The 16,523-nt window shown below is 35.2% G+C and overlaps 1 protein-coding gene across 8 annotated transcripts in view; it reads left to right on the plus strand.

Annotated features, from left to right (window-relative positions):
- LOC123528941 (neuroglian-like) overlaps positions 1-13,143 on the plus strand; it is a 113,871-nt gene extending 100,728 nt beyond the window's left edge. For all 8 annotated transcript variants that reach the window (XM_053521478.1, XM_053521477.1, XM_053521479.1 and 5 more), the window contains 6 exons: positions 1,349-1,474; positions 1,993-2,151; positions 3,126-3,263; positions 4,132-4,207; positions 5,528-5,673; positions 6,562-13,143. In XM_053521478.1, coding sequence (XP_053377453.1) covers positions 1,349-1,474; positions 1,993-2,151; positions 3,126-3,263; positions 4,132-4,207; positions 5,528-5,673; positions 6,562-6,629 — 713 coding nt within the window. In that variant the 3' untranslated portion in view covers positions 6,630-13,143. The remainder of the gene's footprint in view (positions 1-1,348; positions 1,475-1,992; positions 2,152-3,125; positions 3,264-4,131; positions 4,208-5,527; positions 5,674-6,561) is intronic.
- The last annotated feature ends 3,380 nt before the right edge of the window (positions 13,144-16,523 follow it).

Raw genomic sequence — 16,523 nt, forward strand, 5'->3', positions numbered from 1 at the left:
TTAACCAAGAAAACCAGGAAAAATTTATAGTTAGTTTTTCACAAATATTAATGATTTCAAAATGTTTGCCATTTAAATCAGGTTTGGGGAAGGAAGGTGGCAGTTTATACTTAATTATTTGTCAGGTTATTGAATTTTTTTGCACTGTCTTATATGATTTTCAAAAAATCCTCAAAATCAGTCAGTTTAGTGGGGTATGGGTCACCTTTAGTAATAGTACAAGTCTAAAGTGTGGTCAGGTAATTGTTATGCCCCCCTTTAAAGAAGGAGGGGTATATTGTTTTGCAGATGTCTGTCGGTTGGTCTGTATGTAGACCAATCCATTTCCGGATGATAACTCAAGAATTATGCCCCCCTTCAAAGAAGGAGGGGTATATTGTTTTGCAGATGTCGCTCGGTCTGTATGTAGACCAATCCAGTTTTGGATGATAACTCAAGAACGCTTGGGCCTAGGATTATGAAAGTTGATAGGAAGGTTGGTCATCACCTGCAGATGACCCCTATTGATCTTGAGATCTGTATGTCAAAGATCAAGGTCATAGTGACCCTGGACAGTTAAACGGTTTCCGGATGATAACTCAAGAACGCTTGGGGTAGGATCATGAAAGTTGATAGGGAGATTGATCATGACCAGCAGATGACCCCTATTGATTTTGAGGTCATTTGGTCAAAGTTCAAGGTCAGATTGGCTAGGAACAGTTAAACGGTTTCTGGACGATAACTTGAGAACGCTTGGGCCAATGGTCATGAAAGATGATAGAGAGGTTCATCATGACCAGCAGATGACCCCTATTGATTTTAAGGTCAGTAGGTCAAAGTCGAAGTAACAGTGACCCTGAACATTTAAACCGTTTCCAAACAATAACTTGAGAACGCTTAGGCCTAGGATCATGAAACTTGATAGGGAGGTTGATCATGACCTGTAGATGACCCCTATAGATTTTGAGGTCTGTAGGCTAAAGGTCAAGGTCACATTGACCCGGAACAGTTAAACCCTTTCCGGACGATACCTTGAGAACGCTTGGGCCTAGGATCACTAAACTTAATAGGGAGGTTGATCATGACCAGCAGATGACCCCTGTTGATTTTGAGGTCAGTAGGTCAAATGTCACATTGAACCAGAACAGTAGAACTCTTGTTTACAGTGAGCAAATAATTTCTGTTCCTTGTGCAATTACTGAATGCATTAAGGGGCGCATTTCGTGTTTTACAAGCTCTTGTTAAAAATACATGTAATCCTGACACTGGAAGAGAGGCATTTGACATTATATTTGAGACAAGCCAGACAAGGCACGGTCTTCATTAGCTGAAAATGCTAATTAAACCGTTCTGTTTTTTTTTTTTGCAGCTTTGATTGTCCCAGAGATAGACATAGTTTTGATAGGTGAGGATTTTGTAAATGTTAGTTGGAGTGTCGACCCAAGCCAGGATGCACCAGCTGGACAATACCATTACGTCAAGTATAGGGAGATAGGTAAGTAGTGATCAGATATATAGAATCTTTTACAATGTGGTCTGTTATGGAGAAATTGGTAAGTTGTGATAAAATATGTAGAAATTGGTCCCTTCTTGTTAATTTAGTGTAGAAGAATTGATGTCGTTATCCAATATAAAATTAAAGTAAAGTAAAGTAAAGAGTTTGTTTATTATAGTGTCACCCCTGCTTAAAGGGCCATCCAAGTTGGCTTATGAGACACCTACATACAATGAACAGCATTACTTCCTGATTCCTATTTCTTAATGCCAGGCACCAGGCAGGTAGGCAGTTGGTAACCATTATTTAAGTAGCTGGTGGCTCACCAACCGGTCTCTGTTCAGTAACAAGACCTGCCTGTGACAGGGCTCGAACCTTCGACTTCCCCATTGTGGGGCAGGTGCCTTATCCATTAGGCCACCGCAGCTTGGAAGTTGGTTGTGTATATAAACGAAACATAAATTCCATCACATAGAGACTTGACATACTTAAAGAGATGATCTTATTGACATTCACAGGAAAAGTGGACTTTGAAGAAACAGAGAGGGAGAAGATGAACACATGGATGAATGTCTCAAATCTTCAACCAAATAAGCGGTATGAGTTTCTGGTTGTCGCTGGCAACGAACATGGAGAAACTCCCAGCGATATCAAGGAGGTCACAACAAAAGGAGAACGTAAGTGAATTATTCTTGCTAGTTTTCTTTTTATGATGTAACAGTACATTGATGATAACATGCTATGTACCATTTTGATTGGAATTCAAAGTTAGATTTAAAAAATGTTTATATTGCATAAATAATAATGCGTGTAGATGAACATGTTCATTGTCAGCAAATTAAATAAACTGGACAATGTAAACCTGGGTCAGGCTTCAGAAACAGATAAAAAGTTATGTTTAAAAGGATAAGCTCACCTATGTTTGCAATTAATGTGCCTAAATATAGACATTTCTCAAATGGAATTGATAAACAGTGTTAGCCTTTACCAGTTGGAACAGTATACAGTTGACATCATACTTGCGACCACAGCTATTAAGCGTTTTTTGTGTTAAACGACCGGTCAAAATCTCTCCCGAGCGTTTTCAGTATATAGATTCATTCCATTTAACGACTTTTTTATTAAACGACTAGCGACCACATTAATGTAGTCCCGACAGGTAAAATATGCGACAAAAGTACCTATTAAGCAACCAGGTACCAAATTCCCACTGGGCAATTCTTCACCTGTGTAATTAGCAAGTAAGTTTTGCACCTGCCTGAATGCAGTTTACTTTTGTAACAGTCGAACTGACAAACAATCCAGCTATAATGTTCACAGTTAGTGAAATGTGTATACATACATTTTTGTTAATAATAAATGCAGTTACATTAACAGTTAAAAATAACTTTTCTCTTCACCTAGCAGAAATTCATTAAGAGACCATTTCATTAAGAGACCACTTTTTAGCAGTCCCTGGTGCGGTCTCTTAATAACCCGGTACAATGTTGACTGTACTTTCAATAAATTCTTTTCTCAATATAGGTATCAGGTTGTCCATAGCAGGTGTACAGCTCTTGCGGGCAAAAAAGGACAAACAACAGAGAGAACGAAGTGTTAGCCACACAAGTATTTATAGAATGTCATTCTTTATATTATTTATATTTGACAGCAAGTCCATCAGTAAAGACGGAGACAAATATTGCTCAGGCACCATGGTTCATTATCATGATGATCCTTATAGCTGTCCTCATTCTCATCCTCATTATTGTATGCTTCATCAAGAGAAGCAGGGGAGAGAAATACAACGGTAAGTACATAACACCTCCATATTGTAGTTTATTATACAGTTATTGACTTATGTTGAGTCAATATCACTTTTACAGGTCCGTAAAAACACATATTGACCGAAACATAAGTCTTTAATTGTTATATTACATGCCCTTCTCAAATGTATTCATTTGACTGGCCCATATTTCATACATATACGAAAAAGTGATGTCACAAGAGTCATTATCACTTTTGCAGGTCAATATCGCTTTTTTCTGACCCGTGCGTGCACTCATTTCGACCAGTCAAATGAGCGCATTTGAGAAGGATATGTAATATACAAAATTACTGCATCCTGATTTTGAATAGAATCAGTAATTCAAAGAGCATACATATCTTATTTATAAGCTGAGAGAGAACTTCATTTACAATTTATGTAAGATATAAGTATAATCTAGGCTTACTTGAGTTCTGAAGTGATTTTCCTTCAATAAATCAATACAAGTGATGTGTAAGGAAATGTGAGCAAGACCGTATTGGGGTTTGAACCTATGACTTCTCAGTGTAGTGGCAAACAGTTCACTCATTAGACTATCACTCATTTATAGAAAAGTATTAAGTATGTGAGGAAAGAACATGCCATTGGATACTTACATCTCAAAAAATGCTTGCTTTTTTATGCAAAAACGGAAAGCAAAATAAAGGATTGTATACTACTGATGTTTCCTATGTTTAAAGTAGGATACATTCCACAGGGTTTTTCCTAGAATTAAGCAGCTATGGTCTATTTGAACTCTGTGGTTAGAAAGTTGCTGTTTCAACAGCCAAAGTAAGTTGATTATTTCATCATGTAAACACATCTAGTGTAATTCATACTCAAATGAAAACATGTCATATTTCATTTACAGTTCAAGAGCGTGAGAAATTACGAGGAAATGACTTAGAAAATCCAGAGAAAGATATGTTCAATGAATACCCGAAAAGGTTAGTTAGTTGACCATTTATTTTACACCTAACATGTTAATAGAAGTTTTATAGATTTCACTTAGAGGCAGTATTGTTTACTGTTCAGCAATTAATAACTGTGTTTGTTGAAAGAAAGTTAGGCAGATTTTCCTTGAATGAATTACAGGGCACTGTCACTCACACAGTATGCATGTGATTATTGATGAGTTTTTGTAGAGAGGTTATTGCTCTTGACAGGGTCATGTTGTAGAGGGGTGACTGCTGTTAAGAGAGTAATGTTGAAGAGAGGGTATTGCTCGTGACAGGGTCATGTTGTAGAGGGGTTACTGCTGTTAAGAGAGTCATGTTGAAGAGAGGGTATTGCTCATGACAGGGCCATGTTGAAGAGGGGTGACTGCTGTTGAGAGAGTCATGTTGTAGAGAGGGTATTGTTTGTGACAGGGTCATGTTGTAGAGGGGTGACTGCTGTTGAGAGAGTCATGTTGTAGAGGGGTGACTGCTGTTGATACAGTCATGTTGTATAATAGTGACTGCTGTTGAGAGTCATATTGTAGAGGGGTGACTGCTGTTGAGAGAGTCAGGTTGTATAGAGGTGTCTACTGTTGAGTCATGTTGTAGAGGGATGATTGATGTTGGAGAGTCATGTTGTAGAGAGGTGACTGCTGTTGAAAGAGTCATGTTGTAGAGAGGTGACTGCTGTTGTAGCGTGATGACTGCTGTTGAGAGAGTCATGATTTAAAGAGGTGACTGCTGTTATGAGAATCATGTTGTAAAGAGATTACTGCTGTTGAGAATCATGTTGTAGAGAGGTGACTGCTGTTGAGAGAATTCTGTTATAGAGAGGTGACTGCTGTTGAGAGAGTTATGTTCTAGAGAGGTGACTGCTGTTGAGTCATGTAGAGGCCTCAGGGGTGACTGCTGTTGAGAGGGTTACGTTGTAGAGGGATGACTGCTGTTGAGAGTCTTGTTGTAGAGAGGTGACTGCTGTTGAGAGTAATGTTGTACAGGGGTGACTGCTCTTGAGAGAGTCATGTTGTAGAGAGGTGACTGCTCTTGAGAGAGTCATGTTGTAGAGGGGTGACTGCTGTTGAGAGGATCATGTTGCTCTTTAGAGGACATGTTGTAGAGGGGTGACTGCTTTTGAGGAGACATTTTGTAGAGAGGTGAAAGCTTTTGAGGGGACATGGTGTAGAGAGGGAGAGGTTATTGCATTCAGGGGTCATTTTTTATTAACTAAAAAACTGGTCTAGTAGAAAAGGAACACTGCTTTTGCATGGAGATACTTTTACTAGCAGAGTTTATACTGTACATTTACAACATTGGTTTTGTTTTTAACAGTGGTGAAACAGACCCTCTAGCTGCAGGAAGTCCAGATTCCTTTGACAATGATGATCACAAAATTCTGGGTGGAAGTGAGACAGACAGTATGGCAGAATATGGTGATGTTGATCCAAGTAAATTTAATGAAGATGGATCATTTATAGGTAGGAAATATAGGAATTTGTTATGTTCAACTCCCTACTTACCATTAACAGTCAAATGGCTTTTGGAAAAATCAGTAATTATCCCAGGAGGGTGCATGTTTTGGTTTAATTTTAAACTAATCTGCTACAGATCATGCATATTTATGTTCATTATGATTTATTTAGCCAATTCTGACACATGTACGTGCAACAATATAACAGAATCACAAAAGATATGCAGTGTAAATGTGCAAAATGTGTAAGCAAGATGGCAGTAAATATACATTGTATCAATAGATGCTTACTTCATTCCAAATACAAGTAACATCTGTGATTGAGAGAGAGACTGCAAAATAATTATGTAACATGACAAATATTAGTTATGCAACATAATAACATAACAGATATGTTTTTAACACTTTTAAAAGGTTGAGAGATTGAATTGGATAGCAAGTTTCATTATTAACCCTTACCTAGCTGGACACGATTGATTCTGCCATTGCGACCAGTGTAGATCATGATCAGCCTTCACATCTGTGCAGTCTGATCATGATCTGCACTGTTCGCCATTCAGTCAGAATCATTTTGGTAAGCACCCCTTTTAACAGTTAATGGTACTGTCCAAATTGAAAGATGGACAAGTTCATTATAGAAATTTAGCAGGGTGAGAGTTTCATAGTACCAGTGTCAGTACCTTCTATACAGTACTTATACATTGAAAATGTGCTGTCAGATAGATGTAGCATGTTTATTTGACCATTAAGCCATGCTGATATGAGAAAATCACCAGTATGACCACTTGTCATGGTTGGTTTTACCATGAAGTAATTTTTATAAAAGTTCATTTTTCATTATGAAAGTTTTTTATTCACATTACAAATTTTGTAAAATGTGCATTTGTAATTTCAGGTCAGTATGGTTCCCAAAAACCAGATGAGAAGGGGAACCAGCAGTCAGCAATGTCCACTTTTGTCTGACAATGAACATCAGGAATGTTGCAGAAGTTACCATGGATACACAGAATTAAGTCAGCTGTTGCCTAGCAACAAATGCTTTGAGAGGATTACTCATTATTGAAGTTTTCTTCAGTTCATGGACTGCTGACTTTGTAAAAGGGTGTTACTTTTTCTTTCTTTCACATAACAAAGACTTCACAAGTGGTAATGGAAAGTTTTCACAAACATCCTCAGACTGGTTATAAGTAACTGTGCTAAGGATGGTTCAGTGTGGGAATAAACTCTGTGAACTTTATGCCATTTCTGTTTGCTCCAGTGCGCTTAAGTAAATGTAATGAAAGGAACTTAAACTTGACCTGGACTTCGTTATTCTGTGTATACACGTGTTGTAACTTCAAGTTGAGTGGAATAAGAAAATTTTGATGTGCTTTATGAAAGCAAATGTGCAGCATTCCTGGATATAGTTGTTGTGAACGTTGATATGAACGCATAATGTGCAATTAACATGACCAAATGTCATATTTCCATAGAGACAACCATTTCCATGACAACCATTTCTATTTATAGACTTACATTACTGTTGAATTCCATGTGCTTGCAAATTGTTTTCAGTGTCATACTTGTTGTGGTACATTATGTAACAGGACATATGTTAGTATGAATAACAGGATACATGTTAGTATTAAAGTTGGTATATGATGAAACAGGATAAATGTTAGTATGAAAGTAAAAGTCTGTAACAGTTGATTGCAGATATAAACATGTATTTAAACCCTTTTTATGATTTTGAGCAAGAAAACTTTTAAAGATTATTGCCAATATCTTGCTGTTGAACACCTTTTGTTATAGCATTTAAAATATTGTGTATGACATTGTTTGGCTAAATATAAAAAAAAATAAAATAATAAAAGTGATGCAGCCGGCTTCACTGTACTTTACACTAGAATTTACTTCAGTGTATTTTACATTGACTCGTATTAAAATTTACATTCTTGTATTTTACATTGAAGTTTACTTCATATTGAAAATAACTTCATTTTATTTTACATTGAACATCACTTCGTTTGCAAGTTCATTGTATTTTACGTTGAAGTAAACTTCATATTGAAATCTAGATCATTGTATTTTACACTGAAGTATGCATCATTGTGTATTTCAAGATATATTTGGAAATGCAAAGAATTAAAAATACTTTTTCAAATTAATTGCTAGCATTAATGCTGAATATTTGTGTTTCAAGTTATCCTTTGATCAACATTTACTTCCTGATATTCATTTATTGAAAGATTGTTCACTGAGAGACTGATCATTTTTGAAAGATGAAATACAGTATATGTGAATGAGGGGAAGTTATATAGTGCTGATGTATTATGCATGAAATTTGAATCAGGTCTATTGTTGAATGTTAAGTTTTGTTTACTTTGCTTACTCATTGTATATTTTATCATCTGCTGTGTCTGTTACAAATCCTATGTGTCCTACACTTGGTTTAACTTGTATATGGTATATTAATTGTTGTTGTGATATCATATATGCTAAGTTGAAAAATGTCAAAAATAACCTTTTATTAATAACAAAATGTTACAATTCTGAAACCCAATGACTTTTCTATTCACAGGTTAAGTGTTAAGCCTTTCATAAATATTCACTCTCACCATAAAAAAAATCAGTTTGGTAAAATAATTAAAGGAAACTGGTAGTTACTGTTATACCTGCCACAATATTCTGGTATTTTAATTGGTTAAAAGGTGGTCACATGGTATCCAATTATATTGTAGATTTTCAGGTCAGTTTAGGCTAAAAATAAGTGGCCTTACCCCCACTCCCACCACCCTTCCACCAATCATGCTGACCCCACATGTTTCTGTGGATTGTCACTAACAAATCCAAATATTAATTTTATATTTTATACAGAATTTCAACTTCTTAACAAATTGTTAGATAAAATATTGGGTTTGCAGATTTGTATGTTAAAACGTTTAATAGTTATTTTACTTTTCATGAAATTTTAACCCTTATGATGCTAGACACTATTGATTATGCCTTTGCAACCAGTGTAGATCATGATCAGCCTGCACATCTGTGCAGTCTGATCAAGATCTGCACTGTTCGCCATACAGTCAGTATCTTTTTGGTAAGCACTCCTTTTAACAGTTAATGGCACGGACCAAACTGAAAGATGGACAAGTTCATTATAGAAATTTAGCAGGGTAGGGGTTAAAGTCTAGAAAAGACAATTAAAGACAAGTGTTTAAGAATATATCATAACAGTTTAGATTTTACTTGAAAAATATTATGCCCATGTGAATAATATGTTAACAGATAGACAAGAAGTGGGAAACTTGTTCAGTTGTTTGAGTACCTACTTAACATTCTGGTCTTGAACAATAGGAGTGATGGACTATGGGACAATAATGTTCAGACTGATTTAACAGCATGACTAATTTAGCGAAGCAATATTAGACCTCCCAATAGATTAATAGTTTACATTGTTATCTCATCTATTTAGCACAACTGTTTTATATAAATGAATGGTCATAGCTTTAACAAGTCATATTTATACAGCTTAATGATATTTTTATTATGCAATTTACCATAATTGCCCAGTTAAGGTGCCTGATAATTTGGTGATTAAAAATACCCAGGTTCAGTCGTCTTTTAGAATTTCTTTTTCTTGAAAGTAAGAAAGAGCCGAAACAGAAAACCACCAATGCAGTAGTGAGGAAATTAAAATTTGCCATAAATATTAAGATTAACTTTGGTTTTGTATTAACATGCTTTTCTGTAGTTTGTCTAATAGATTAGAATGCATGTATGCTACCATTTCTTGTACATACCCTTGTCCATATACAGTTGTTAGTGGTTTCCAGCAGTGGTTGCCTAAACAAATGTAAACAAAAATTCAAAGTTAGCATTGAAGGAAAATCAGTTTTCTGAAAGATTTTTTATAGTGCAACTTTGAGGCACAGGGGATTGATTCAGACAAAATTTAATAATTCAGTGGGTTATTTATTTATATTTACATTCACCATATTCTTTCCGTTGAAAATTATGACGTTTATTTCGTATGTACACAATAAAAGGAAAGGTGCAAAAGTTGTGTCAGCGCTGCTTAGTGATAACGGGCCGCTGTTTTGACGATGTCCGCGTATAGTCGGGGAGAACGTTCGTTAAATGATTTGCAGCTGTTCTGTCGGGTGAACAGAATGGCCAGGAAGCTGGTTTTAATGTTAAATGCGTCAAAATATATGCAGTTTTTTTATATGATCTTGTTTACAAATGGAAAGTAAATACAATGTAAATATAAGAAATTAAACTTTTTTTTCGGTGTTCATGTGAAATGAACAACAGAATAGGATTGGCAAATCCATGAACTGCCCTTTGAATTTCATGTTTTCCTCTAATATGTTGCAAACTGTTCCTGATGTTCTGTTGTGATTAAAAAAGTGGTATATGTATGTTGTTTATTTAAAAAGGTAGGAAGTTGCCGTTTATCCTTTTTCACTTTAAGGGGTAAATCTCTGATAGGGTATTCATTGTGGTATTCTTGACTGTGCCTAGAAAGTTGTTTCTCTTTGTAATGGTTTATCACTGTCAAAGTAATGTGTTACACTATATGTAGAGAGCGCATGTGACCATTTAAAACAATCTCAGCCTCAGTTCAATGCAAAAAATGATATATGGTGTCATATACATGACCTAATGTTTGTTTTGTGAATTATCTCTTGAAAAAAGTGCAACTTTGGCATTTTAACTGATTTTTAGGCCATCATGTGAACTATATATTTAGTTGTTTTTGCTTATTTGTGAAGTACGATCATTTGTCTTTGATGAAATGGATATCATCATGAATACAGTTGACACTGGGCATCTCAAATTTGCAAATCTCACAAGTCCAGCTGTCTCAAATTAATGTTCAGGTACTTTCAAACAGCATTTTGTGAAAACACCACTAAATATTTTTAAGTCTAATTATCTTGAAGTAAAACATTCTATCTCTTTTATTTCAAAAGACTGAGTTTCTGCTGAATATGGACATCATTTTCAAGTACAAAATTGAAGAACTCCAGAAAAAGATACACAGAGAAGTGCGTTATTGTGTATCTTCATCCCAGTTCATCAACCACTTGTCAGTATGCAAGATGTTTTTTTTGCCATGACAACACTCATTCAAATTGCCTGATGTAATATTGACATTACTTGCAAATAGAAACTGATGCTGTCAACAGTATACATGTGTAAATTTTGGGCAGTAGCTCAACTGAGATATTGAAAAATGCCTGCTAGATACACGTGTATTTTTTTTTTTGCCATAAGGAAAAAATGGAGCTGATATGAGTGTCCTTACGTTGTATGGAAAGTAAATGCTTTCAATTAAATATGACCATTATAGCAACATGAAACCTTGGAGCAAAATGATGGTAATTTTTTGGTTTTTTTTTTTCTTTCTAATTTTCTAAGATCCTGATTTTTCTGCAAATATACCATGCAGTCCTTTAAATATGAAAAATTCAGAAGTATGAGACATTGTAGTATTGTCGGGTTTCTTTTAATGTGACAATTCACATGTATAATGCATTGTAAAGGGATCTTAGGTCCCTTTTGATATGACAGTTCTCAAGTATGATACATTGTAAAGTGATGTGAGGTCCCTTTTAACATGACAGTTCACCAGTATGATACATTGTAAAGATACGTGAGGTCCCTTTTAACATGACAGTTCACAAGTATGATACATTGTAAAGTGATGTGAGGTCCCTTTTTACATGACGGTTCACAAGTATGATACATCGTAAAATAATGTCAGTGTCCAATCATTCGCTTATTGTTCTGTATGTCTGGAATTTCAATTTAATGTCCTGTTTTTGACTAATGTGCAATATTTCCATATTCTTACATATAAAATATGCTTCATACCAAATAATGTGTACCGCTCTATACAGTGATGCTTGTGTATTTTCACAGTTTATCTTTGATATTGTGTATTGATTTAGTGTATGTGCTTTTTATATAAGTTTATTTTATTTTTTTATAACATTCCATTTTTAAAGCTTCGTTGATTAATGTCTTCATGTATAGAGTTAATGTTCAAATATTTGATTTTGTTAATGAATCTTAAGAATTTATTGTTTTGAACTTTGAAGATGTTTTGTTTTGTAGGAAGAGATTATTTCCCCCAGAAACAGTTCTACATATACACTTATATATATATCTTACTGTCTTCTGTGTCCCAGATATAAGATGTAGAAAGATGTAGAATAAGAACAATTAAGCCCTGTTCATCATATAAATGTAAAGGGACACAGAAATGGTGGTGATGATCCTCAGATTTCCTGATTTTAAGATCAAATTTTAAAGTCAGTGTTTTAGGACATAGTAAAATAGAAAAAAAGAACACATTTAAAGTCTTAGAAGGCATTATAAAAGATAACGTTACAATTCTCCATCCCTGCTGGTAAAGTTCTACAATGGACATATACTTTGTTCCATTGAAATACAACTATAAAACTTGCTATTCTGAACAAAACTATTTTATTTTTTTTATATGATAACAAATAAAAAAGTATTTTATGTTCAGAGAAGGGAATACTTTTAATAGATTCTCAGTATTTATAAGACAAAATAATCAGTAAGTCAATAGGTATTTGGTTATCTAAGTTTAGAACATAGCTGAGAGCTTTAGGCTCATTGTCCAGAGGTCATGTGATCATTACACAAATTTGGACACTAAATACTGAGAAGTGATTGGTCTTCTGCCCCTGTATCTTCTTGTCACTTACTTTACAAAATTTTATTGGTAAAGACACTCATGTTTTGAACTCACTGAAAAATTGTCAAATTTGGAAAATGTCAAGAGACAGATATTGTGGATGATTAAGAACAGATTTCCCATCATGAAAACTTTTTTAAAAAAAATAAGCATTTCAAGGGTGTATAACTAATTACAACCAAGCTGATGTTCATTAGGTACAATGTACATGTAACATGTACAAAATGTTATTACACTTTAATACAACTTAGCAAAATAATAGCAATTTTTGGTTTCATGAGCAGTAATGAAAACTGTTATTAATACGGTAACATTGAATGGACTTTTTTATCCTTAATCCTTACCCTGCTATATTTCTATAATGGACTGGTCCATCCTTCAATTTGGACAATACCATTTATTATTCAAAGGGGTTTGCACTGAAAATTTACTGACTGAATAGCGACAGTGCAGACCATGATCAGACTGCACAGATGTGCAGGCTGATCTTGGTCTGCACTGGTCGCAAAGGCAGAATCATCTGCCGCCAGCAGGCTAAGGGTTAAGGACCAGAAATGTATTACTTTTGCTATGTTGGAGATACTGGTAGCAGTTTCAGGAAATCACAGAGAAATCCACAGCTGTGTACAAATCACTGTTTGTTGTAATGTTATATTTTAACATTTTACTAGTCATATATGTTTTTGATTTAACAGTTGAGTTTACTCTCATTTATAATTAGAACATTTATATTTCATGATTAAATAAATTAAGAATACTTTTAATTATTTTGTTCCTATATTCAATAAATCTCTTTCCCAGATCAACTTCACCTGTAACTAATACAGTGACACATATTCTCCTCTTCCCACTCCCTCTCCTCCCACTGATGTTCAGCTAGTAATGTGGGTCTCTGTAGTCAAGTTCTCCGAGTCATGTGCCTGTCTTTGAAACCCCACAAGGAATGCAGAATTTTTCCGTATATGTAGATTGCTTTTACTTAAATGTTTCTTAGACATGATGTGTACATTGCTAAAGGGCAGTTGGTGACCCCTATTGATTGTTAGGTCAAATGTCACGGTCTCGGTGACTATTGGTACAAAAAAACAACATTTCTACTATAAGTCTTAAGAATGTCTCTACCTATGATCCTCGAACTTAATTAGTGGCATATAGCGCATGAATAGTGGATGAGCTCTATTGATTATGATTACGTTCAGAGGGTCTAAGGTCAAGTTTACGGTGATTGTGAATGTTTTTGTTTTCGCTCATGAACTTGCTAATCCCTAGAACTACGATCTTCTTACTTGTCGAGTACATTGCCAATTAGTAGTGAATGGCCCACCGGTGGACTGAAGGTAAAGATCAGAATAATGGTTAGTCTAAAATCGTTTCTGCCGTGTACCTGGTATTTTGAGAACGTTTTTTTCTACAATCCTCAAAGTTGGCAGACATGTTGCTCCTGTGGAGTTGATGACGCCTGATGATTTTGATATTATATGATTCAAGGTCTGTCACAACTGTTAGTACAAAATATGTTTCCTGAACGACTTTACCTACGACTCCTAAACTTGACTGTCAGGTACATTGTCAGTGGGCAATAAACGACTACTTATGATTTAGAGGTCAATAGTCAAATGTACCAGCGATTGTTAGTATGAAAAGAAAGTTCACCATGGATTCCTCTTGATTGTTTGGTTTCTTGGACAAAGGTAATGGTCACTCAGATGGACGTATGTTCTGTCGGCCTGTTTGCAATTTAGCTTCCGCTAAGTAACTCCTTAGTGTTTGATCTGTGATCCTCAAACTAGATGAGGCGATTGCTTCAGGTGTATTTTTCTGTCAACAGCGATGTTCTTGTTATATTTTTAAGCTCCACAGTAGTCCAACTCGTGACGAGAGTATCACTTCCATTTCATTTAAGCCTCGTATTGCTAGGGGAGGTAAAAACCAGTCATGGCCACAGTCCCAGTTTAAGAGCTCCCATAGTCTTGATTCGAAGAAGAGGAATATTTTGTTTTGCTCTTCGTCCGTTTGTCTGTCCTTTCGTCGGTAAACCATTTGGTGTCCTGTAACTAGAGAATAATTTGACTCTCACTGGTCCAAACGTCATCGGATGACAATATGTGGTCAATATGTGGTCCGTTTTGCTTTGGGATCAGTTGATCAAATGTCAAGGTCACAGTGACCTCAAGACAGAAACATGGTTTCTGCTCAGTAACTAAAGATCCGTTCAGTCTACCGTTGCAAAGGTCATTTGATAACCTTAAATATTTCATGGATGGGTAGGTCAAAGGTCAATGTCTAGTTCATCTCTAGACTGAAAATAGTGTCTGCTTAATAATTAAAGAAAGTTTGTGTCTACTGATGTGCAAATTAATGGAACTGTTGCCTGTGATCAACAGATAACATCTAATGTTTCCGAGTCAATATACCATATTTCATGCCTGCGGTCAGTAGATTATTTGGCTCAATAGGTCAATGGACCTCAAGGCAACATTGTATAAAGGGCATAATTTTAGTAAAATGTAAGCCAGTTATGACTCTTGCCCAGTCAGGTCATCCAATGATGCCAAAGACGTGTGGGGAATCGGAGAACATCTGAGAAATTCTCCTGAGAAACATGCTTGCATGCAAAACTTTTATAAAATGGGCGTAACTTTGACAAAATAAAAGTTAAGAGTCATGTAACTTGTTCCATGAGGTCAACTCATAATGTCAAAGACGTGTGGAGAATCAGAAAACACTCGATCTAGTAATTCCGGAGAAACATGTTCATATGCAAAACTGTCACAAATTTCTATTTTATAAAGGGGCGTAATTTTGATAAAATAAAAGCTAGAGTTATGTAACTTGCTTGTAATCTCATTATAGCAAAGACATGTGTGAAGTTTGAAAGCAATCGGACTAGTAGTTTCTATGCTGACATGCAAATTTTTAGAGTCATGTAACTTGTCCAATGAGGCCAACTCATGAGGTCAAAAACGTGTGGAGAATCTGAAAAATTCCGGAGAAACACGCTCACATGCAAAAAAGTCTCACAAAATTCCTCATGCTTACAAGCAAATCTTTAACCTGAAATCTAAGTTAAAATGGCATAATTTTGACAAAATAAAAGCTAGAGTTAAGTAACTTGTCTTGAGATGTTATTTCATGATACCACAGACATATGTGAAGTTTGAAAGCATTTGGCCTACATACATTTAAAACTTTAATCTTCTGTGACGCGGACGCCGACGATAGGGTGATTACGTAAGATCTACATTTGAAATTAAATGAGAGAAAGAAGTATTCGAGCTCAGAGATAACATTTCTTAACCTAATAACCAAATGCTTGTCATAAAATTGCATTAAAATTCAATAAAAAATCTTTTGCGGACTTCATAAAACGTTCAGTTCCAACCATCTGTGATAATACCTATTAGTTAAAACAGTAATGTCATCCGGACTAGAGGTTTCTCTCAAAACTTTTAACCATGTTACTCTAAATGATTTATCAGTATCAGCAAACAAAGGGCATGTTCCTAGAGGTTCAATTAGAAACTGAGACATGGGAAAAACTTTTTTGACGAGGCTATGTGGAGTCTACGGAAATTGTAAAATGTGCAATACAGGAAAAAATGTCCATGACGGCCGTAAAGCTTGACTGTTTGGCCGCAGAATTTATTACTAAAGCAAACTTTTATGTCTACATAGTAAATGTTTTAAAAGTTGTGGACACAAATGTGCCTATAGTCTGTTTGTCGTAATATTTGGTGTTAAACCAAACATGATAGCACATCTAGAATGTGGGACTAACATGAATTTTAAAACTAGGACAGTAATTTTCAGTTTTTCCAATTACAGGATTCCAAAGTCCCTGTATGTAGCCCCAGTAGGCCCTGCTGCCTTTGGCGTACGTGGAATCATGACGATTGCAAAGATTTTCAAAGAAATAAAATCATGTAGTCAATAAATGCATAAAATCTAGCAATCAAGATGCAATTTCTTGTTTCTTTATCAAGTTGGTGACTATTTTCAAGGTCTTTGTAAATGTTTACAATATCATTATTACCGTAAATGTACATATTTAAATGTGGTTAATCAGATTTTGGTCAAGCAAATTTTTAGCATAATATTATAATAAATTATCTGCATTACTTAGCGCTTTATACAAGTTGGATTTT

This window comes from Mercenaria mercenaria, chromosome 13 (genome assembly GCF_021730395.1).
Source record: "Mercenaria mercenaria strain notata chromosome 13, MADL_Memer_1, whole genome shotgun sequence".
Classification (NCBI taxonomy): Eukaryota; Metazoa; Mollusca; class Bivalvia; order Venerida; family Veneridae; genus Mercenaria; species Mercenaria mercenaria.